Source organism: Periplaneta americana, chromosome 5 (genome assembly GCF_040183065.1).
Source record: "Periplaneta americana isolate PAMFEO1 chromosome 5, P.americana_PAMFEO1_priV1, whole genome shotgun sequence".
Taxonomy (NCBI): Eukaryota; Metazoa; Arthropoda; class Insecta; order Blattodea; family Blattidae; genus Periplaneta; species Periplaneta americana.
The window spans coordinates 105,757,147-105,783,711 of NC_091121.1; the positions used below are offsets into that span (position 1 = coordinate 105,757,147).

The window sequence follows — 26,565 nt, forward strand, 5'->3', positions numbered from 1 at the left end:
CGCCCTCACATAAGCCCGCCATTGGTCCCTATCCTGAGCAAGATTAATCTATTCTCTATCATCATATCCCACATCCCTCAAATCCATTTTAATGTTATCCTCCCATCTACGTCTCGGTCTCCCTAAAGGTCTTTTTCCCTCCGGCCTCCCAACTAACACTAGTATATGCATTTCTGGATTCGCCCATACGTGCTACATGCCCTCCCCATCTCAAACGTCTGGATTTAATGTTCCTAATTATGTCAGGTGAAGAATACAATGCGTGCAGTTCTGTGTTGTGTAACTTTCTCCATTCTCCTGCAACTTCATCCCTCTTAGCCCCAAATATTTTCCTAATCACCTTATTCTCAAACACTCTTAACGTATGTTCCTCTCTCAAAGTGAGAGTCCAACCATAAAGAACAATCGGTAAAATAACTCTTTTATAAATTCTAACTTTTAGATTTATATTTATTCTGTATTTAATTTCCTCCCGAGTATCATTTATATTTGTTACTGTTGCTCCAAGATATTTGAACTTCTCCACCTCTTCAAAAGATAAATTTCCAATTTTTATATTTCCATTGCGTACAATATTCTCGTCACGAGACATAATCATATACTTTGTCTTTTCGGAATTTACTTCCAAACCTCTCTCTTTACTTGTTTCCAGTTAAATTCCCGTGTTTTCCCTAATCGTTTGTGGATTTTCTCCTAACATATTCACGTCATCCGCATAGACAAGCAGCTGATGTAAGCCGTTCAATTCCAAACCCTCTCTGTTATCCTGTACTTTCCTAATGGCATACTCTAAAGCAAAGTTAAAAAGTAAAGGTGATAGTGCATCTCCTTGCTTTAGCCCACAGTGAATTGGAAACGCATCTGACAGAAACTGACCTATACGAACTCTGCTGTACCTTTCACTGAGACACATTTTAATTAATCGATCTAGTTTCTTGGGAATACCAAATTCAATAAGAATGTCATATAAAACTTCTCTCTTACTTGTATGTAATAGTATAATATATGTTGTAAATAATAGAATATAATAGTAAACATGGTGCACATTAACTGTATATACTCTACATATAATATAGTCTATTCAATTAATTCATTTAACGAAATCAACTCCGTTACGATGAACAAAAAAATATATCTTCTGAGATTATGAAATTCATATCTTTAAATATAACTGCCAGTAAAAATTTGTTTAATCTAAGAAAATGTTTTTCCTACGTCACATGACGTTACAAAGACAAAATAATAATAACAAAAATCAATATACAAATTATCAATATTTATATTTTACACAATATATACAAATAATTCTTTTATCAAAACTTATCCCGTTACAGTGAACGAAAACATATTCTGAGGTTATGAAATGCAAATCTTTTACGAGCATCACATAACATAGAGTAGTTTAAACATGCGTTTAAACTAAGAGAATGTTCCTTCTACGTCATAAGATGTTACAGGGGCATGCAATTCGACCTTGCTTACACATCCACGTTACGTAATAGAAGAATACCAGAAGAAACTACTCGATCCGCTGTACGTTTGGGAACGAAAATTAGCTGCCTGCTAATAATATAACCGTTTCATTCTATATTCATCCGGTTATCACAGTTGTGAGAGTAGCAAAAGTATCATACAGCACGGTGAAAACGAAAAGCGTTGCTGTTAGTCAGCAGTATCATACTGAGAAACATTAATGACGACGTTTTAAGAGGCACGAAAATATGTAAAAATACAAACTGTTCCCCGCTTGGGCTGATTACCCGGTTGGGTTTTTTCCGAGGTTTTCCCCAACCGTAAGGTGAATGCCAGGTAATCTATAGTGAATCCTCGGCCTCATCTCGCCAAAAACCATCTCGCTACCACCAATCTCATCGACGCTAAATAACTTCGTAGTTGATACAGCGTCGTTAAATAACCAACTAAAAAAATACAAACTGTTGTCTTGTATAACAGCACTAGTCGGAAGCCGAACCGAAACTTATTTCGGCCAGTATTCGAGTAAAAAAAAATGCATGCAGTGTATGGGGAGTATAAGAATTAAATTAATGACATAATTTCTCTAGATCAGTAGTTCTTAACTTTTGAGAGACCCTGACCCAGTAAATTCTTTTTTTATACGACAAGGGCTCAGTCCCAAAGCATGTTTTATAGTACCGTAAAGAATTTACAGTTTTAAATGTTGGCAAACAAAAATGGTAGGAAGATGTTAAAAACAGGAGAAAGTATAAGAAGATTAGAAGAAATAAAGTACTCTAATATAATAAAATATATAATAATTGACTTACTAAAATTCTGTTTCACTAATGTTACCTTCACCAAAATGTTAGAACGGAGCCGCCATTTTCAGTCGACTATCTATGCGGGAAACAAATTACGATCGCAATGCATGTTTTATAGTACCGTAAAGAATTTGCAGTTTGAAATGTTGGCAAACAAAGAAACAAATGCAAAGGTAGTGATAAAAACAAACACATGCTAGGGAAGCGATAAAATTAAACAAATGCTAGGGAAGCAATAAAATTGTGCGATAAGCAACCATGATTGGATGAAAGACGTCCTTTTGTACAGTTTTATTGGTCAAAAGTAGTATGACGTAGTAAAAGTAGTATGACGTAATCACTATAATGCATTGTAAACAGTCTATGAGGTTTAGTTTTGAATCATGAATAAAACGTCATCTTCAGCACAAACAACATGCTGTGGCACGCATCAAGTATGACGTCACGTCAATATAATCTATGAACAGTTACCTCCGTACGCCTTGGTACAAAATACGGTCCCTAGTCATAATTCACTGTTCTCTTAAATTGACTGAGCATATTGGAAATTAAATCAGTGGTTTTCCCAAAACACGCTATGAAATGTTTCATACAAAACAATTTTTACATCTGAAAGGAAGCAAAAACGAACAAAATTGAATTAAGCTTTTTTGTTTTAAATATCTCAAAGAATAACCCCGGAAATTAATTAAATTACTTACGGTGGACATCGTATATAATAGTCTATATGTAGACTATACATAGGCCTACATACGTAGGCTACATTGAAAATTAGACACATATTTACGTGAACGTTTTTACTTAGAATAGTTCATAACTAGCACCACAAAATTATTTACTGTTCCTCGTGAATCACCCTCTATATTATACCCATCGCTATCTTGATAATTATCTTCTTCATTACGTGAGAGAAAAATAATAGCCTATGGTTTGGAAAAAAAATCATTTTAGTATTATCTATCTACGTGCCCCGCGGAAAATATTTCATATTGTAACTGCGAATAGGATCTCATATTGGTCACTGGATGTCAGGCTCCTCTGTTACACCGAATTCTATGGCTTCGTCCTGTAATAAATAAGCAATATCAATACAGATCGTGTTTTGTAAACCAAGCTGGACGCATTCTGTTTAGTTAATGTGGCGTAACAATGCCAATTGTTGTTTTAAAACTTCATAAATTAATCTACGCTAATCGCTAAGCCCTCATTGCGGAAGTGTTTGACCATTTTTAATTAAAAATTTAAATTTAAAATAACAACGCATTTGACAAAATTACGCATGTTCACGTTAAATTTAAAATGGAACGCGAAAACCAGTGACATAACGACATGTATTATTGCCGCCAAAGCCACTGCATGCTAGAGAGAGATGTTTCTGTATTCGATGACTGGCTTTCGATTCCTGGCAGAAAACACTACATAACAGTTCCCATTCTCTGTGTGGGGACGCGTTACATGCTTGTGACTGATTTATGAATCCCATATGAGTAGCCTGGGTTCGTCAGGGCGCTGTGTAGTCTCTTGCATGTTTTAAATGTTCAACCTTGAGAGAAACTAGAGCTGCAATATGATTCGACTGATAATAGAGGCCAACATTCAAATAAACGGATGTAGCCTAGAAATTTTAACTTATTCGTTTTAGAATCCCTCTGTTGTGGCTAAAGTATTAACATTCTGGACTAATAACTGTACATATAGAGTGAGGAAAGTGAGACGGTATGCGCCAGTATGGAATACCGCCACTGGTATCTAAGGCCAGAAAACTTACCATTAGTCAAAAATGACATACCGTTACTGAAAAAATGTGATCCGTAAAAATTTGTTTACACATTTCTTCACAGCAAAGAGTACTATCTGTTTGCTTCGTAAATCTACACCACAGCCTTCTGGAACTGTATTGAACGTGTATTTAGACACGTTTATTTGATAAGTCAATCCCTGAAATGCTTACAACGGTAGTATTTCAAATATATAAGGCTGTGGTCTGTAGCTTGTGGTGGCCATTTTTGCCAATTTAGTGACTGTGTCATTTTTCTTGTTGTTGCACTTTTTATTAATAATTAAGTAAGACACTTTGAAGCTTTAACATTATTTTAAATGATAAGTCTCAATGGACATTGCAAAATAATCTAATAACTAACTGAAGTAACTTCAAATTATTTTATTAAGAAATTTAAAGTGTTGGGTGAGCTTAAAAGATTCGCGTTACTAACTGTATGAAACAATTTATTGTATACCTCATGCATGTGTATGTTGTTAGAGGGGGGGTATGCCTTTTTTAAATCGAGGTATGCCAGGGGAAAATCTTGGGGTAGCATACCGCCTTTGGCTTTTTCCCCCACTTCTCTCACTGTATATGGTATATATATATATATATATATATATATATATATATATATATATATATATATATATATGTATATACGATGCTCTCAACTGCCGAGGTTATATCAGCGTCGCCGGTGTGCCGGAATTTTGTCCCGCAGGAGTTCTTTTACATGCCAGCAAATCTACTGACATGAGCCTGTCGCATTTAAGCACACTTAAATGTCATCGACCGGGGCAGGGATCGGACCCGCAACCTCGAGCATAGAAGGCCAGAGATATACCGACTACGCTACCCAGGCCGACATTATGGGCTATAGTCCAGCAAAATCTGGTTCTTTTCCTGGCAGTAAAGTAGAGACATAAGTTACCTATCTTTTTTTTTTTTCTTTTCAGACTGGCTGCGTGTTCCTTGATTTGCATTTTCCGTGTGTTAACAAATTAATTAGCCTACATCTGTCCAATCATATGAGCAAGAAATCCTGCTACTGTATTGGTTAAAAATCTGAACCATGTAAGAAAAGTCTCAAGACTTGTATAGATAATTTTTCTCTCAGTGGCAGAGTCCTTAACTTTGAGGGCACCTAACTTTTTTAACATTCTAACATCGATTTAAGATTAAAGTGCATAAAATTTGCTGACATGGCGTATGCTATCACTCTTTCCATGTTCTTAAAACAGTTCTTTACTAAATCCTAAAAGTAGATGTTGAACAGGGTAGGTGATAAATGACATCCCTGATGTGCTTCTCTGCCTATTTCACTTCCTTTTGATATTTCTTCTCCTATTCTGACTTTGACTCGTTTCATATAAAGGTTTCTGATCAGCCTCCTCTCTTTCCATTCCACGACAATTTTCTTTAGAATCCCCATCAGTTTATTCCAAACCACTCTGTCAAACGCATTTTCTAAGTCCACAAATGCTACAAACACATCTTTACTTTTCTCTAGGTATCTTACGCCGATTGTTCGTAGCAGTCCAATTCCACTTCTCGTACCTTTTCGCTTCCTGAAGCCAAACTGCTCTTATTCCAACTGTTCTTCCGTCTTAGAATATAAACGTCGCTTCTGCATAGATCTATAAGTTATGTATATACACACACTATAAAAATCTTGAACTTCGTTACAAATAACTTGAAATGCATTGATAAGGTGGCATATGATTTGCAACTAAGGAATAAAACATACGAATATGCTGAAATCCGCCCTCTATTATTAGCATTGTCTGCAAGGGATAGACTACAAGATAGCAGACCAGAATATTTTGTCTCCTAATCACAACAGCGACAACAGGACTGATTAGCGGCTTCAATTTTTCTTCGTAGAGATACAAGAAATAAATTATAGCTGACTCAAGAATCTGGCCGGATATGCCTCACAACTACATGCAGTTGCGAGAAGATATTTCTGAAGATAGAGCAACTCCATTGTAAACAAGTTTGGTTAATTAAATATTTCTCACATTGTACGTCACGCTGAAAAATCTGACATGGAAAAATATCTTCCGGTAACTCATTTAGATAAGCTTTGTTTTGATAAAGTTAATTTTACGGACTCGTGCCGAAGCAAGAAGTCTCAAAATTACTCTACCAAGAATGTAAAATTACACCTTGAACCGTAAATTTACCATATCACCAAAGTGCTCGTTTCGAGAATACTTCCTGCTTGGAAGAAATATGACATGAAAATGCAGTTCTGATACGAAGCATGTTTCTATCATTAGAGTAATACGTGGTGATAATTTTGATGCAAGAAGGAATGTGTGAAAGATGGGACAGATCTTCACACACAAAAAGACAGTTATGAGTTAATAAGAATCAAGAGAAAAGTGATTGATTTAAAATAAAGATACATTTAACACTCATTTACAAAAAAATAACACTATTAAACTGTATTTTCGGGAGGTCTAATGAACGAACATGTGAAAATGACACGTAGGCCTGTTATATGTCCTCGATTATCACGAATAATATAAATCATCCTCATAATTCACTTATAGGGCAAAGTTGCCTATTTTCGTGATATCCCTTATCCTGTGATACTTTTTAAAAATAGAATGTCAGTCAAAGCTTTGCCGTTCGACCATAGCGCCAGACATCTTTCTCGAAACAGTGCATCTTTCGCCTACTTTTGAGACATCGTTGAACTTCCTAGAAAGATACCCAATCCCGTGACATCCAGTGAGAAATAAAATACCAATTTAAGGGTTAAGTTTTAAATTATTAATTAACTAATCAATCTTCTTAGTGTATCCAGTGCTGACAACATAAAGTTCATTATAGTCCACTGTAGTCTATTCAGTTTTTGTTTTCACGAGAAATGAGGAGTATTTTAATCGGTGTTCATTATAGATGCCTGTTGCTAGTAGCCAGAGTTGGGGTGTAAACAATATACATATACTGCAGGGCTGTGTCTTCTGCAACTGGTACTGGTGATTTTAATTTACTTATTTTGTGGTTTATGGATGGACAGTATAGGAGAATATAATCCAGATCTTCATCATGATTATTACATAACAGACAAGTAGGATTATCAGAAAGGTGAAATCGGTGTAGGTACAATTGTGTGACAATGTGACCTGTTCTGGCTCTTGTTAAAATATTATCGATTTTATTAATTTGTCCTACAGAATAATATCTGTGATATTGACAATTAATATTTGAGGAGAAAAATTCGCTCCGGCGCCGGGGATCGAATCCGGGTCCTTGGTTCTACGTACCAAGCGCTCTAACCACTGAGCTACGCCGAATTCAATCCACAACACCGGACCGAATCCCTCTCCTTCGTTGTTTCCCTTTGTGGCCTGACTCCAAGTATAATGGCAGTTGACATTGGACATATGCGTCAACATGTATGCCTAACTTGGAGTCAGGCCACAAAGGGAAACAACGAAGGAGAGGGATTCGGTCCGGTGTTGTGGATTGAATTGGGCGTAGCTCAGTGGTTAGAGCGCTTGGTACGTAGAACCAAGGACCCGGGTTCGATCCCCGGCGCTGGAGCGAATTTTTCTCCTCAAATATTAATTTCTTGTTAAAATGTTTGAACATGTCTGGGCAAGTTTTTGTACGTTTCCAGGTCATTTGGTTTCTTTTGCACAGACTAAAATTTTTTCTTTGTCAGAAGAGAGCCAATTGTTGATCCCTAGGTTTATAAAATGAGACTTTACTGAGGCAAAAGTATTGGATAGAGATATCACTTGAAGAGGTCTTGGTTGGAAATATGTTGCCTGTTTTGCAATATTATCGACTTTCTCGTTTCCAGGTATATCACAATGACTAGGTATCCATTGAAGTTTTTTTTTAGTTTACTTAGACTAGTTGTTTCTGAATTGGAATAATTCTATGTGCATATAGGTTTAATACGGTATTAATACCGGTACGAAAATGTTTATGAATTCATCGGCCTCACAGCTCTAAGGCTGTTAATACAGAAGTGCTCATATTACAATTAAATTAATTAATTTACCAAGGAATTTACAACTAACACATTAGGCCTATTCATAACTGGCATTGCAGTACATAACAACGTTTTTTTCTCATTTTCTATTGGGAAACTTTGCCTTTTCATAGACAGAACCATTTTATAAACGAAAAAAATTATTTCCAATGATACCGAAGCAGTGGATTCATATTTAAATTTCATATTTGTCATGGTGGTTTCTTTAGGGAGAACTAGATCCTCCCGATTCATCACATTCCTACTGTCTGCTCAAGTGCTCAACAAAATCGGACACCTTTCAGGAATTTCTTCATTCCTACAACCAAACTATTACAGGATATTTGAACCATATTATCCATGCCATGGCATTCAAAACTTTCTCTTTCTCTGCAACACGAAAATTAAAAAATATATACGTAACAAATAGAAATGGGCAATTTTAGGCTCTATAACCGTAAAAATAGATCTCAATGTGCAAAATAGGTATTTTTTAGGTACCATAAAACCTCTTTCAAATGTTCATATTTTATATAAAATGTGAAGATATTTAAGTAGTCTTAGTTTATTCCTATAGAAAAAATAGGCATTTGACCTAAAATACGAGATCTACTTATTGGTAAAGAAACTTTATTGTTAGGTAAATCATACTCAAATGTTTTTTGTTTGTCCTCGCATCTTTACTATATCGCATGTCACCTAGATTCCATTACAGCATTTCTAAATGATTTAACTTTTAACATCTAAGCTGAAACTAATTTTCAGCTTCTCGTGCGTTTATTTAGTTTCTGTTTTCCGTGCTTGGTGGCTTGTTGTATGCGACTATTATCAAGGCGAACATTAGAAACGACATGACTAAAATTAAAAGCTCATCTATATCCTTTCCATGCGGCTTAGTTCATGGAGGTCGCTCCTTTTTAGCAGCCGAAAACAACACGAGCCATTCGCGCTTAAGCACCGTTGCCTAGTTGTAATGTTAAGACTCAGTCGCTGTTAGTTATGGTAAGTTAAATATTACATGCGCACAGACAAAATATTGCAGCCACGAAGGTAAGACGTATGAACTAAGTCGCGTGAAAAGTATTAGGCCTATCCCTAGTTCCCTTCTGAAAAGCTGGATTGAGGGTGAGGGTGACAAGATTTTAACATCCGTGGGGAAAAAGTGTATTTTGTCAAGTTTGTTCGAAACAGGAATCTCGCGTTTAGAGAATATTCTGAGCACCTCCATGAATTGAATTGTTTTCGTTTAAGAAAACATGTAACATTGTAATATTTGTTCCATCCTCTAAAATATGGAGCAAACTTATTGTTTTAGAATGAATTACTTAACTCTGTCTGTGCATACGCTTATTTCACATTTTAATGCATGTTTTTGTAACTTTATGAGCATATTAATTAATTGCACGTACACTTCCACGATTTTTATTGCAGCCTTCAGGAAATTAAACGTCAATCCGATTATTCACAAAGATTTTAACTAATGGCGGACACTTGACTTTGGTCATTCAGGAGGAGCACGCGACAGGAACAGTTTGGCTGTGGCGCATGCGCGGACTTCTCATGTAGTGCTAGCGTGATCCTTACCTGGATTAATTTTTGCGTGTACATTCCAGATCAAATCATAAAGTTTCCTTCGTGACCTAGTTACACATCTTGCATATAGTCTACGAAAGTTAGGTTTGGTTAGTTTAGGTTTTTATTAACAAAGTCCGCGCATTCCGCGCATGCGCAGACAGCCAAGATGATCCTGTTGCGAGCCTCACGTCGCCAAGCGTTCTCATCTACTGGGCGACGCGTCGAAACTTGTAGTTCTTTCAGCCGCCACGAAGGCGTTGCACTTGATGCACCATAGGAGGCGAACTACATAACACCGTATGATGATCATGATAATTAATTGAGCAATGGTGGAATGTCAGGAGAAACGGAAGTACCCCGCGAAACCTACCATCAAACTTCGTCTTTGCCCACCACAAATTCCAGTTGAACCCGACGGAATTCGAACCCGGGTTACTAGCGTGAAAAGCCGGCGCTCTAGCTAACAGAGCGCCATTCACAAAAATATAGATGTTATATAAGCCTAAACCTATTAAAATTCCAATGTAGCCTATACATATTATTATTAGGAGACTATGCTAAATAGTAAAGAAGTCCACCGCTGTGGAGTAACAGAACGTCTGACCGTGAAACTAGTAGCCCCGGGTTCAAATCCTGGTTAGGACAAGTTACCTGGTTGAGATTTTTTCTCAACTCATTAGCAGTTAATCCTCGGTAACTTTCAGAGAGCTAGTAATCTGAGTCCCGAATAGTTTCTTGCTTACTCCCTTGTAGGTAAACTGAGTTCCGAGAATCATAAGAGTATAGGTAAACTGAGTCCCAATATAACTGACAAAAATGCGTGGAGTTATATTTCCTTTATTATGATGTTTAAATATTATTATTATTATTATTATTATTATTATTATTATTATTATTATTATTATTATTATTATTATTACTATTTGAGGGAGGTGGGGTATGATGATAGAGACTGGATTAATCTTGCACAGGATAGGGACCGCTGGCGGGCTTATGTGAGGGCGGCAATGAACCTTCGGGTTCCTTAAAAGCCATTTGTATTATTATTATTATTACTATTATTATTATTATTTTTTTTTTACTATTTCGAAGTTGATTCTTGTATTGTTCATAATACGCCATGTCATGTTGGCAATATAAAGTGTGACTTTTTTTTTTCTATAGGCCTAGAACATTGCAGTTTTGAAGTTCGGCAATAAGATCAATATTTCAACTTTCTTTCTAAATACGCCCTTTGTTTTGAGATTTTGAGATAGACATATTTACCGCCGTATTGCCATTCTGGCCTTCAATTAAGCGAAGGACCTGTGGTTTCCACCTCGGCCAAAATTGGTAGAGGAAAATACAGTCATTCGGTCTGGCTAATGAACATAGAATCAACTGAGAAAATAGTATTAAGTATTTCTCCCGGCTTTCGTTTTTACACCCAGAACGTTAAGGAATGTTTCGCTGACGATCTAATATCCATTCAAACTAGAGACTGTAAAATTCAAATGTTCACTGATTACGTCTTTGAGACATACAAATGGACAAATTTCACAGTCGCTCAAAAACAACTGCGAGTCTTTTCAGTCTCACGTGAATGCATTATTTTATAGTAACCATCCGAATGTATTAATGCTTTATCGATGCATTGAAGGACATTCGTCAAATTCTTATGATTCATTTAGAAGCAAGATTAAAAGAAAAAAGCAATCAAAAAGATGGTGGGATTTTTAAGAGAAAATATGACACAGCGAATCAAGATATCGCAAGATTTCAATTCGTCAAATCATTCTTTCGAGTTCTTTCCTATACCTTAAAATAATACACACCTGTGGAGTAACGGTCAGCGCGTCTGGCCGCGAAACCAGGTGGCCCGGGGCAAGTTACCTGGTTGAGGTTTTTCCGGGGTTTTCCCTCAACCCAATACGAGCAAATGCTGGCTAACTTTCGGTGTTGGACCCGAACTCATTTCATCGGCACTATCACCTTCATATTCAGATGCTAAATAACCTAGATGTTGATATAGCGTCGTAAAATAACCCAATAAAATAAAAATAATAAAAAACCTTAAAATAATATAAGAGCTTAGCAGTTTCCTAGAAGTGAAGTGATAAAATGTTTTACCATATAGTGTTTTAACTTAAAATATGACAATTTTTAAACACATCAACCAACTTCTAGTTGTTTTAGTTGGTTGCCAGTTTCAAGTCCGTAAAAAGTGGGAATAAAATTTTGTTATGACGGAATATAGCCGGGACTGAGTTTACCTATACACTTTTTTTTTTTGTCAGGGACTCAGTTTACCAACACACCTTTTTAGCAGGGACTCAGTTTACCGCAATTTTCACGGTAAGGATTGACTTTTCAACCCTGACATTTGGCGCTGGACCTTGGACTCATCTCTCTCAGACGCTACATAATCATAGTAGTTGATAAAGCATCGTAAAATAACGAATTAAAAATAGTAAATAGGTACACAGTTTTGCATTGCGTCAAAATTGTTGTTGTCCCGAAACCGGCTAGAGCATGGGTATTTTTCGGTTGTTCTACTTTCGAATTTGTGCTGATGTCACGTCATTGGAGACCCATTGCGTACCTACCTGCGTAGTATTCTGTTATAAAATTCCGAATTTGTGGTTATAGAATCTCCCCAATCCCATGGAAATGTCTTATAATGGTGTTCTGTGTTTACTTATGTGAGTTAAGCGGTGGTGCTCACCTACGCGATTTGAATCCCACAGTCCGTCCTTGCATCGGGTTTCTAGAAGCTGAATATAGACCTACTACAAACCTAAACAGATATACGAAAACACTCGTGTAGGTGTGTATGAGTAACAGATATCAAATTAAGAGACCTAGCGTACCGGTTGTGGTGTTTATGTAGCTACAGCTTTGATAATCTGCATGACATGAGAACTAAGTTATAACTGCTGCATATTTGCAATTTTTAAAACATTTCGAAAAACACACATATAGGGTAGGCCTAAAGGTTGGTAATATTGTGATAGCTCTTCTTGAGAATATATTACAATTTTGCTGAGCGAAAGAAAGACCAGTTTTGTGCAGAAACTTGTCCACGAACATTCCCTTAATACGTTGACGCAAAAAACCGATCTTCCTCTCGCTCAGTAAAATTGTAATAAATTCTCAAAAAGAACTATCACAATATTTCTCATATCACAATATTACCAACCTTTAACCTAGACACTAGTGTCCTGCAATGTTCGAACATGAGAAGGGCAACCAAGATATTACAAAGTCGCCTTTCTTCATATTAAAAACTAATCGCAAGATCTATGCTAAAATCCTTAAGCGTTAAAACTTGAAAGAGTGGGAAAGGAGGACAGTGAATATTTCGATAACAAGGTGAAACAAACACGACAGGCTTCCTCCTGCAGAGCGAATATCGAACTTGGTCAAACTCGACAAACTTGAGCCTGTAATGCATGAAGCTAATAGGTCTACACACTCGATGAAATTGCTATGATTTATCTCTTCTTTCATCCAATGGTTGTTACTTGGTCTTAATCATTCATCCAGCGTTCCAGCAGACGGCGTTAGCGTCGTGCATTACAGGCGCCATGTTCGGTTGTTTGGCAAGCATGGCGAAGTTCGATATTCGCTTATGTTCGCTCTGCAGAAGGAGGCCTCTCGTGTTTGTTCCGCCTTATTTAAAAATATTCGCTGTCATCCACTCCCACCCCTTTATGTTTTAATCTTCTTCTTCTTCTTCTTCTTTTGTTTAAGCTTTCGCTTGTTTGTCTTCACGCTTAGTCTGAGATGAAAGACATCCTTCTTTCCATCTCTTCTTTGGGCGACCTCTTGTCCTCCTCCCGCGTGGTATAAAATCTCTGGCTGCTCTGATCAATCTAGTTCTTTCTGCTCGTTCTACATGGAAATTCCATTCTCGTCTTCTTGCTTTTGTGAATTTAATAACATCCATTATATCAAATTCTTGTCGAACTGTTTCATTTTTTTACTTTATCTAATCTTGTTTTTCCTAGTAGGCCTATTGTTCTTAGTGTGTTCATTTCTGTTGTCCTCATAAGTTGTTTGGTTTTACTAGTTTCTGTACCATATGTTAGAATTGGTGTAACTGCTGTTTTATATATTTTTATTTTACTCTCTGTACTTACTTACAAATGGCTTTCAAGGAACCCGAAGGTTCATTGCCGCCCTCACATAAGCCCGCCATAGGTCCCTATCTTGTGCAAGATTAATCCAGTCTCTATCATCATATCCCACCTCCCTCAAATCCATTTTAATATTATCCTCCCATCTAAGTCTCGGCCTCCCTAAAGGTCTTTTTCCCTCCGGTCTCCCAACTAACACTCTATATGCATTTCTGGATTCGCCCATACGTGCTACATGCCCTGCCCATCTCAAACGTCTGGATTTAATGTTCCTAATTATGTCAGGTGAAGAATACAATGCGTGCAGTTCTGCGTTGTGTAACTTTCTCCATTGTCCTGTAAGTTCATCCCGCTTAGCCCCAAATATTTTCCTAAGCACCTTATTCTCAAACACCCTCAACCTATGTTCCTCTCTCAGAGTGAGAGTCCAAGTGTCACAACCATACAGAACAACCGGTAATATAACTGTTTTATAAATTCTAACTTTCAGATTTTTTGACAGCAGACTAGATGATAAAAGGTTCTCAACCGAATAATAACAGGCATTTCCCATATTTATTCTGCGTTTAATTTCATCCCGAGTGCCATTTATATTTGTTACTGTTGCTCCAAGATATTTGAATTTTTCCACCCCTTCGAAGGATAAATCCCCAATTTTTATATTTCCATTTCGTACAATATTCTGGTCACGAGACATAATCATATACTTTGTCTTTTCGGGATTTACTTGCTTCCAGTAAAATTTCCGTGTTTTCCCTAATCGTTTGTGGATTTTCTCCTAACATATTCACGTCATCCGCATAGACAAGAAGCTGATGTAACCCGTTCAATTCCATACCCTGCCTGTTATCCTGAACTTTCCTAATGGCATATTCCAAAGCGAAGTTAATAAGTAAAGGTGATAGTGCATCTCCCTGCTTTAGCCCGCAATGAATTGGAAAAGCATCAGATAGAAACTGACCTATACGGACTCTCCTGTATGTTTCACTGAGACACATTTTAATTAATCGAACTAGTTTCTTGGGAATACCAAATTCAATAAGAATATCATATAATACTTCCCTCTTAACCGAGTCATATGCCTTTTTGAAATCTATGAATAACTGATGTACTGTACCCTTATACTCCCATTTTTTCTCCATTATCTGTCGAACACAAAAAGTCTGATCAATAGTCGATCTATTACGCCTAAAACCGCACTGATGATCCCCAATAATTTCATCTACGTACGGAGCTAATCTTCTCAAAAGAATATTGGACAAAATTTTGTACGACGTCAACAAAAGTGATATTCCTCGAAAGTTACCACAGTTGGTTTTGTCCCCCTTCTTAAAAATAGGTACAATTATGGACTCCTTCCATTGTTCTGGTACAATTTCCCTTTCCCAAATAGCAAGTATAAGTTTATAAATTTCGCTATATAATGCACTTCCACCCTCTTGTATTAATTCTGCTGGAATTTGATCGATACCTGGAGACTTGTACTTTTTCAGATTTTCTATCGCAATTTCGACTTCTGAAAGCGTGGGTTCGGGTATAAATGGCTCAGCAGTTTGTATTTCAGTTTCGTCCCGATCATTTCTATCTGGCCTATGTACATTTAGTAGTTGCGCAAAATAGTTTTTCCATCTGTTTAGGACTGATGGAGAGTCTGCAAGCAAGTCACCATTGTCATCCTTGATCACGTTTACCCTTGGCTGATATCTGTTCTTAAATTCCTTTATACCCTTATATAAATCTCTAATGTTTTTATTCTTACTATTTGTTTCTACCTCATTCAGTTTTTCCTTCAAGTAACCTCTCTTTTTATTCCTAAGTGTATGACTTGCTTCCCGTCTTTCATTGAAATAATTATCTCTCTTCTCCTCAACTGGATCCTGTAAGAATTTCAATTTTGCCTGTTTCCTTCTTTCTACTGCAATGCAACAATCTTCATCAAACCACGGTTTCTTTTTCTTAGTTTCATAATAACCTATGCTCTGCTCAGCTGCAATTTTGATGCTATCTCTGATATTTTCCCACACGCTGTTAACATCTAATTCTTTCTCAACTTCGTCGGAACTTTCTAAAGTGGCAAATCTATTCGAAATTTCGACCTGATAATTTTGCTTAGTTTCCTCTTCCTTTAATTTCAAAATATTGAATTTAGTAATATTAACTTGTTGCTCTACTCGCTTGGCTACTGATAGTCTTTCTCTTAATTCTCCAATTACCAAATAATGGTCAGAATTACAGTCTGCACCCCTGAAAGTTCGAATGTCTACTATACTAGTATGTCTCCGTTTATCTATCAAGATGTGATCTATTTGGTTGTGTGTCAATCCATCTGGAGAAGTCCAAGTATATTTATGTAATTATATCCTTATGGGGGAATGTTGTACTTTTGACAATTCAATTTTTCGATGTGGCAAAGTTGACTAATCTAATTCCATTGTCACTACTAGTTACGTGTAGGCACTCTTTTCCAATAGTTGGTCTAAAAATATCCTCCTGTCCTACTTTAGCGTTGAAATCCCCCAATAAAATTTCCCTGTGATATCTAGGTAACTGATCAAAAGTATGTTCCAATTCCTCATTGAAGCTATCCTTTATATGGGCATCTTTCTCTTCTGTAGGGGCGTGAGCATTTATAACTAAGATGTCGCACCATCTACCCTTAAGTACTAAATATGATAACCTGTCACTGATAAATTCGACCTTTTTTACTGCTGAATTTATTCTTTTATGAACAAAGAATCCTGTTCCTAATTGGTGATTATTGTTTCCTTCCCCATAATACAACAAGTAATCTCCTATTTGTGATATTCCATTCCCATCTAACCTAACCTCTTGTACTCCCACGAAGTCTATTCTATATCTAGCTAGTTCTTTAGCTACTAATGTTACCCCTCCTGTTCTATAAAGACTAGTTACGTTCCAAGTGCCAAATCTCAAAACCTTATTCCTTTGCTGTGGTCGTGCCAGGGAATCAGTCCTATTCCGAGGCTTATTGTAGGGATTCGTAACAAGCTGTTTTTTTTACGGTGATGGGTTGTTAGCCCTTCGCCCAACCCCCAAGCTGAAGGACCACCCCTTATCGGCTGTCCTCGACTGCTTATTCAATATATTCGCAGCTATCCTCCATATCTGGAGGCCGTCTCCTCTATCCGCAACCTGAGGACGCGCCATGCCGTGGTGATAGGGACCCACAATACATGGTTTTACTCTCTGAATTATGTTATTTATTTTTCCAGACCACATCACGTAGACATTCTGAAATTCTAGCTGCTTTCTGTGTTTGATATCTTACTTCATTTATTATAATGGCGACCACTCGTTATATCCACTCCGAGGTATCTAAAACTCATCACCTGTTCGATCATTTTTTTTTTCTATTTCCAGTTTGCATCTTATTGGTTCTTTTGAGACACACATAATTTTACTTTCTTCTGTACATACCTTCATATTATATTTCTCTGCATTCTTTACAAAATGATATAGCAGTCGTTGTAAATAATCTTCAGTACTAGCCATCAGTACCACGTCATCAGCATAAGCTATTATATTAAAATTTGTATTTCCCATCAAATAACCTCGTAGATCTCTCACACTATATATAATTTTGTCCATTATTAAATTAAATAATAAGGGGCTGATGGAATCACCTTATCTTATTCCTTTTTGACATTTTATCTCATCTGACATTTGTTCTTCTATACAAATTAAGTTTTAATCGCTTAAGGATTTTACCACAGATCTCGCGATTAGGTTTTAATATGAAATAAGACAAAGTTTGCAATATCTTGATTGCCGCTCTCATGTTTGAACATTGCAGGACACGAGTCAGTATCAAAAATAGGCTACCTGTAACAGTAGGCTATACAGGGAAGAAGTGAAATAACCCTGCAGATTTTCAGAGCGAATAGTTCATGTTGTGGGCCTATGTATAACAAAAAAGTATAATAACATATTGGTGGAAACTTTGTATTTTCTCAGAAAAAAAAATGTTTTTTTTTTTTGTCGAATGTTTAACACCCTCTTATTCGGTAATTATTGCGAATAGGATCGTAATTTTTGTCCATATCGATAGAAAATCTAGGCTAATAAAGAATAATTTATCCCTCTGACCTATTTTAATAGCGTGGGCGGTTTTCTTGTAAATTTAATTTAAAAACCACTAATTTCAAGCCACTAAACGATGAGAGCAGATTGTAACGTCGTAGCCAGAGGGAGAGGTGGGAGGTAGTTCACCTAGGGAGACAGACCTGAGATTGTTGACCTCTTACATTTGCATTACGAGAAGAAATAAGAGTGTGTTAATGGCGATGTTGCCAGACTGCTGAAACTTTCAACTTAATTTTCTAATTAACCGTCCATTTAACCAAAAAACGTAATATAGGATTTCTATTCATTTAAGTGTAGACTTACTCTATCGTCCCTTGCAATCTGTAGGATTATTTCATTTCCACCCTGTATGTTTTTTGCCTTCGTAGCCTCAGTGCAAAATGGGCGGCGATCTAGGCTATATAGCACGGCATGATGTTGATTAGTAGAGCAATGGTGGAATGCTAGTAGGGATAGATGGACTAACCAGCGAAAAGCTATCATAAAAACAACATTTTTTTCCACCACAAATTTTACTCGGACCAAACGGAACTGGAACGCGGGTTTTCTATGGTGGAAAACCGACTGTCTAGCCCAGTACTGCAAAGAAAATAGACGGTGTGAAAAACAAAATGGAGGATATAATTTTTCTAATAGAGAAAAGTCTTTGTCACTGCAATCGGTAACCAAATGATGAAGGTAATTCGGAATGGAAGGAAACAGACGGTGTGCAAATCAGAGACAAGGATGACGCGTGGGGTAGGATTAGGCCTACTAATGAATTCAATTGCCTTGGGGAGGTTACCGCAAGAACTTCTAAGCAACGTAACATTTTGCGGCCGCTCTTCAATTGATGGAAGCATTAGAAACTTTCTGGATGGTTATACTCAAGGTTGCTTTACATAATTAAGTCTATTCCAACTTTATCACCTATTAGTGATTAAAAAGAACCAGTGGTGTAAAATTTTTGTGTAATTAATATCTGTAGCATGGAACAGTGAGGCATATTTCCGATGTGTATTATAATCTCTCGCGGTCTACCATTTTCCTGACAACTGTTTTCGGAAGTCCGTATCCACCTTCTCAGTAAAAATTCGTCCTGAGATAGATTTTCGAAATAATTAATCCTTACATATCTCCCCCGGCGACGTATATTTAAAAGATCTAAATATAGCAATTCTACATTTATATTGTAATTTACACCAGCCATAGTTGAGGTTAAACTAGGCTAGAGATGAAGAGAATGAGCCAAGATCGAGAGGAGTGTATGAAATGGACAAAACGAGATGCCCCAACGCTTAGCGGCATAAGAGCTAATGAAGAAGAAGAAGAAGAAGAAGAACATAGTTGAGGTTTTAACTATTTTGTTATGGTTTTATCACAGGATATTCTGATGTTAACTTAAGAGACAGGTTAACAAATTATTAAAGTTAACAACTTTTCACGACACATTTTTCTGTTAAATTTATTGTTGAAATAAGTATAACAAATTACGTTTTAACTTTTCTTCGTGAAACCGGCCATAAGACTCGATACCATTGCTAAAAATAAGGGTGGCAACAACGAATTTGTACCGGTGAGAGGTATACCACTACCCACAAGAATCATCCATCCCCGAACGGATAGTTATAGTGTATAGTGAGCCAAAATATTGACATAACAAGAGTTGTCGGCAAAATCCTTCGAAGCCAAGTACACCTGAGGATATATATTCTACTATACCAGGCACAGTTGCAAAGGCATATAACGTAACTGAAGGAACGGGGAAAATTGAGAGGATAAGAAGGAAAAGTAGATAATGCAGACGACTTCCTGTGATCATTTCACGACGACCTAGATTCTGATGTGGGCTACAGTATTATATTGAGTTATCTGTTCACTGACTTGTTGTTTGCATGAGCAGAATTATTGTAGGTAAGACAACAATATGAAGATTATTTTTTACATTCTACCTCCTAATTTTATAATATGAGTTATGTTTTCCGATTTGAAAGCTATTATAGTTATATTTGAAATTTATACAACGGAATAATTATAATGAATGTTGGTGTTATAAGTGAATACTGGCTATTTTTAATTGGTTATTTAACGACGCTGTAGCGTCGATCGGGGATCGAACCCGCGCCCGAGCGCAACTTAAGACCGGCAGACAAGCGCCTTAACCGACAGAGCCACGCCGGTGGCGTGAATACTATCTGTATGAGAGTAATATACAGAGCGATCCAGGGGAAATAGTAAATATTTTAGGGGCTTTTAGTATGGACTATCTAAGTAAACAGTTCATAAACATGTCCAATTTTCAAAGGGTGTGGAGATATAGCTATCTGAATGTTACGCATAACAAGGTAATTACGTACAATGGAATGGTACGTATCGGTGTCGCTCTTCTGAAATCGTCTGAGGGCAACAGTGATCATAATGACAGTAGAGAAACAGCTGTTTGTAGTGAGTCTGTACAGATCTGATGCGCGCCCAAGTCCGAAAACAGCACTTTCCATTCTGAATAACATGTGAATGCAGTCGTGTTCTTATGCTGTTGAGTATTACAAGCATTTCACTGAATTGGCCACCAAGATCCCCAGACCTTACTCCTGTCGATTTTTATCTGTGGGAGTAGGCTTATATAAAAGGCAAAGTACACAAGAATAAACAAAACAAGAGGGAGAAATTGGTTACTGTCATAACGACTAGTGCTGTTCTGATAAAAGACCGACAATACGATCTCAGAAGAGGAACACTTACTGTTGCCAACAGAGGGGAACAGTGCATTGAACTGTTAAAGTATATTGATACGTTGTAAATAATCAATAAATATAATCATTAAGTAATTTGTCTTTTCTTCTTGCCACTTGTAACAACTGTGGTACTGAGATCAAATGAGGACACGTCATGTCGGGATCATTTTGAGAAAACACAAACAATTTTCACAAACTGCATTCCACTTACTTTAACCCCTTGTTTGCTATTGTTACCTTACATTTAGCCATATATACTGTACTCCTCTGACAATGTGTTTTTAGGAGAAAATGGAACACATAGAAAAATAGGTGTGAAAACTGCTATTACGTCCCCATTTTGATCTAAAGAAACGTACTTTCATAAAATATAGTAAACAAATTAAAAATGGTAATCATTTTTTGGTATTTTATTGTATTACTATTATTATATAAACGTTAAAACACATACTTATATTTATAAACAAGTTGACACCTCAGTAACACACTATTCAACTAGGTCAGCTTTACTGTCCAATAACTCACTCCCAGAATTTTGGGATGCTGGATCATTTTAATACTGAATCTCTATGTGCGTGAAACACTTTGTTAGAAGAAGAGGAAGAGTCATTTGACAAGCCCCATTTTTCAACTTAAAGCTAGAACTCTACAATGTTTCACGCAAGTGACAACTTCCATTTTTACATTATATGATGAAGGGTCCTTTATATAATATGTCAACACTCAACCCAGATACCCCAAAATTGATTACTGAGTCCCGTTTTTTATCTCAGCTCCTCAATTGTTATGGGTAACATTCAAAAAGTTGTATATCCACACCTATTAAAAATTGGAAAAATGTTTCTATGAACTTCTTTTAGTCAGAATAATCCATACTATCACCCTTAAAAATATTTACTATTCCTCCTGTATCATTTAGTATATGCATTTTCGAAGACCGGAGTTGGATAGAGGATATTTTGGAGATGAAATTCGAGATAGAAACAGTCATCGTATGATGATTAGTAGATTTCGTTGAATTGCCACACGCAGCATGCCATCAGATTGCCGATGTACGGTAGTATAGAGGAGGTGAACGACCGCCCGGTCTCGTAGTATAAGCAGTTCATGTTAAGAGTTGTGACCGGTCCAAATAGATAGAGCACCTACAGCTAATGTATACCTATGTAAGCACTTGTTTCTGCATTGCTGTGGTTGGAATAGTCAATGTTTAACATTTGTTCAGTGCAGACAAAAATTCAATCAAACATACTGCAATGAGAGTGTTGCTGTTCCAAACAATTGCCCATGGAATACCCTTACCCCCGCAGCCAGTACAACTCTCAGAAGCCCTTAATATAGTGGATAAAGTATCACAAACCGTTATCCAAAATAACAATTCACTAATTTCAGAAAAAGTGAAATGTAAGTTGAGAAATATTATTGCTAAAAATTCTGCCTATTCACAACTTCGTATTATAAATGATGTACTATCAGGTCACGACAAGATGTTTGAAGTTGGTGTACTAAAAAGTAGTGACTTTCCGTTCTTCAAATATGCACCTATTACATCGTGTGATGTTGAACGTACATTCTCCCAATATAAAAACTGTTTGAGTGACCATCGGAGGAGGTTCACTTTGCAGTCGCTCAAAATGTACAGTTTTCCTGGAAAAGAATGAGACGATTGAATATTCCTAAGTCTCAGATGTAAGACACTGCGCATGATCGGAGACCAGAGCACTGATACACAAGATAACGAATATTGAGCTACTTAAATGCAAGCTATTTGGTTTGTTACTAGCATCGTTCCGAAATTCACTTCAAAAACTGCAAAAAACATTATAATATTATGTAAATAAAAGATAAATATATACATAAATCGTGTAGTTAAATAGACAATGGACCTTCATGACTAGATCGACACTCCGCACAGAAAGGAAAGCTTTCATGTCGTTTCAATATCTCAGAAGCTAAGACTTCTGCGTGTTGTATAGAAGAGTGCGAGTTCGATTCTTAGTCTACACAACGATTTTTTTTGTCTAACTAACGTTGAAATAAGTATCGTTGAAAAATAGTTTTATAATGTCCTGAGATTGTTAATGATCGCAAACAATAAAAAATTACAAGTTATAATATTATAAACGTTACTCTAATGAATGCATTTATATACACACATATACAATGTAAATGTGTATGTATTAAAACCTAACAATTAAAATGAAATTTAAAAAAATATATAATAATAGACGAACTTTTACAAAGGTTTAGAGTCCTTAGATAATGTCATTTGTTGAGTAATTATTAGAATATTTTATTAATAGCTTTCCCATATGTGTAAGAAATTCACTCGCACAAAAACAATTTTTGTTAAAAAGTGTGGCTTTGAATTATTTCATTCTCACCCCTTCAGTTGATTTTAACTATTTCATCTACGTGTTTGCAATAGTGTTTAATTTAATGTGCATTCAATTTTATTCATGTTACGATTGAATGAAAAAGCACTGTTGCAGTTATTGACTAATTACATATATTAATACTAATTATTAAATGCATCTATTAAGTAACCAATTGCAGTATCTTTTGCAAAATCTTGAATGTTTAAGCTGTCAATAATGTTTCTGTACTATATACTATAAGACGTTAAAAGAATTTGCAATAGATTTGGGATCCTCTACTTTATCATCATTGGTTTTAATGAAAAAAATATTTTCTTTCTTAGGATATCTACAAGTTTAACTTTAATAATATTCCGAATAGGTTTAATTGCATTATCTGAATGTTGTACTTTTCTATTCAAATGTATTCTATTTCCCTCTTTCATAATTTTTTATAAATTACACTGTACTTCTTGCAGTATTTAAGAACATGAGGATCATTACATTGCAACTCGACATGACCAGCGCTAAGTGCACCGACGTGAAAGATCGGAGCTCTTTAGCATATCGTGTTGGGAGTGGATGTCTTACGATGGACCTGGCGTTATAGAACGCATCGATGGCTGGTTTAATGCGGGAACGTACGAGCACATTCTGGAAAATATATTCCTTCCTTCCGCCCGAGAGCGTTTTCCCGAAGGAACATTGCTGTTCCAGCAGGATAACCATCCCGTGCACTATGCCGCAAGCATTCAAAGCTGATTTCAAAGGAGACCCGAGATCGAAATCATTAATTGGCCTCCGAAGTCACCTGATTTGAATGTCATCCAAAATTTATGGGGGGAATTGAAAAAGAGAAGAATAGCCATCTATACCCGCCGACGCCCTCGAAATCGAGACGAATTGTGGAATCAAATTATTGACACCTGGGAAGATCTCGCCGGGGATCAGAACTTATTCCACAATCTCGTGACATCCATGCCGGATCGACTTAGAGCTGTAATAGAAGCTGATGGCATGTGGACAAGATTTTAAGTTAACAGGTCTCTTTTTGTTTCTTATGATTTTTGTTTGAGGAAGAATACTTTTAACATCCAAGTAAGATTTATTTATTTTTTTGACGAGGTTCAGCCCACTTGTAAGACCCAGAAATTGGGCATAAATTATTCCATATTTTTCGACAAATTAGACAGTCGAGGAACTCTGAACAAATTAATTACACCTCAATAAAAAAAAGTTTCACCTGGGATCGAACACGAGAGGTTTCGGTTATACAGTGGAACCAATACGCTACTATATGAGCTACCGAGGCAAGACAGTGACAGCAGCAGTCCAGAATGTAGATCACATAGCAGACATTTGCCATTCGGTACAGAGAAGCAATGCTATTTTGTGACTCGAGCTATGTTGTGAAATCGTGGCCTTAAATGGCTGTCTCCTTCGTGATCCTTATTCTCGTCCTTCTCCTTGTTGTGGTCCTTGTAACAATTCTTGTAGTATCGTTCATGGTACTTATCGTTACGTCGATATCGAGTGAACCGCGCTGTAGAACTTTAACTTCCGACGACCAAGAATCGTCTCATTCTTTTTAAGGGTAACTGTACGTAACTCTTCACTGCAATGCACATATTGAAATATGATGTGAGTATATTACATTAAATTTTAAGAGTTAATATATCTCACTACAAAATAATTGTGTATTTACATGTTTAGACATTTCCTACTTCAATGATCATTCATTATATTTCTTGAATGCAGAATAGAGGTTTTATTGTAACCGCAGTATACTGCTCAGTGTTTACATCAGAGGCATACTCCATCCGTTGCACGTCCCCTCCTCATACAGTCTATACCGCGTGCTTAGTCAACCTTACGATTCTCGTGGCAATTCCACGAAGTCTAATGATTAGTTATGGAGATATTATAGGCAATACCTAGAAGTCAAATGGGGTAATAGTTACTCTTGATCCATAGCGCGTAGTAATTGGAGTTAAATGTCAAGAATGCAACAATGATGTGATGTGTGCAACATGTACCTGTCCCTGAAATGATCGGATTTCTTAGTTTCAGCGCAAAAACTGTGAAAAAAATCACTATTTCTCGTGTGTCTTCAAGTACTGTACTGTGAGTTCTCTGTGCAATGTCACTGTTTCGCATTGTGGAGTAAGGTAAGCACGTGATGTATACATTGTGTACGTCAAGCAGGCGTCGATTTTCAAAGCGTGCTGCTCGACCCATCCCTTGTCCGGCATTGAACTAAATCCCAGAAAACCTGTGATCGCGATGCTTGGAGTGACAAAAGTGCAATTTGGAAATGCGGGATGTCCGACATGAACATCTGGGAGTTACATTCTGAGCTTAAACCCATGTATACAGAAGCGTTTCCCACGGAAATAATACTTATCCCATTAGATATTTGGAAAAAATTGCAAGATAGGATATTGGTTCCTGTATTATTTATGTTTTAATGTAGTCTATTACGACGTGGTCTTCGAAGACGGCATTTAATATTCTCCTTGTATAATACTTCTAGTCTAGAATTACACTTAATCACTCATTTAAAGTTTGTGTGACTGCAACCTGTGTATATTTTTGTGTGACTTTACTTTGTTTATAGTGTTTTTTTCCCTTTTTATTTCTGTTATTGTATTTGTATTTCTGGTGGTGTGGAAGAGAAGGCCTGATGGCCTTAACTACACCAGAATAAATAAATAAATAAATAAATAAATAAACAAATAAATAAATAAGTAAGTGAGTGAATGAGAGAGTAAGTAAGTAAATAAGTAAATAAATAAATAAAAAATAAATAATTAAATAAATAAATAAATAAATACTTCTAATTAATTATTTACTTTTCTCCTTGGAAATTCCACGGTGTATCCATCTTGTGTCACGTCGGAAACGGCAGGAAATGGGCTTCCGGGGAAACTTTGACAGACGTACGAAAAACGTTGATTCACATGCCAGGATACGTAATTTGTTGAAACAGTATACTCTATCGAAGTTGAGAGTACTCACCTGACGTAGTCCCTCTTGCAGTACGTCTTGCCGTCTCTGACGAAGCAGGTGCAGGTCTCGTCCAGGAACTGGTGGCACTCCGCACACTTGAGACAGGCGGCGTGCCACTCCAGGTCGGGAGCCACCCGCAGGATGTACTGGTCGTGGATCTGAGCCCCGCAGCCCACACACAGACTCAGCCGCCGCTTTTCTGCAAACACAAGCAGGGGACAGCCTCTTAGAAAATTACAAATATTCAACTTTAATTAGAAGATAATAAAAGTAGACCTAAAACTGGTACGAAAATACAAACTGCAATCAATACACAGAGTGATTCAGACCACCCGTAACAGTCATTTATTTCGGAAACTAGTGCATTAAAACTTTCGAGAAAAAAATAAACCACATGTGAACTTTCACTTGAACTTGATTTCATCAATTATCCCTAACAGGAAGTAGGGTCAGTGACGTATCACTTTAAAATTTCAAATGGGAGTCGGAGTCAAATAATGTACCATTTGATAGAGCTCTTCGAAACAACAACTTTCATAGGAAACGTTTTTACCAATTCCCACAATATTGTCCCACAATAAGAGATGACATAAAACAGCGGATCCGGGAGTCTTGCTAGTCACTTGACCACGCCGGAGTGTTACGAGCCA

The 26,565-nt window shown here is 36.7% G+C and overlaps 1 protein-coding gene across 1 annotated transcript in view; it reads right to left on the bottom strand.

Moving 5' to 3' along the window:
* The window catches only part of tup (LIM1_Isl and LIM2_Isl domain-containing protein tup), a 452,945-nt gene that overhangs the window by 239,660 nt on the left and 186,720 nt on the right, over positions 1–26,565 (bottom strand). The window contains exon 3 of the mRNA XM_069827047.1: positions 25,925–26,114. Coding sequence (XP_069683148.1) covers positions 25,925–26,114 — 190 coding nt within the window. The remainder of the gene's footprint in view (positions 1–25,924; positions 26,115–26,565) is intronic.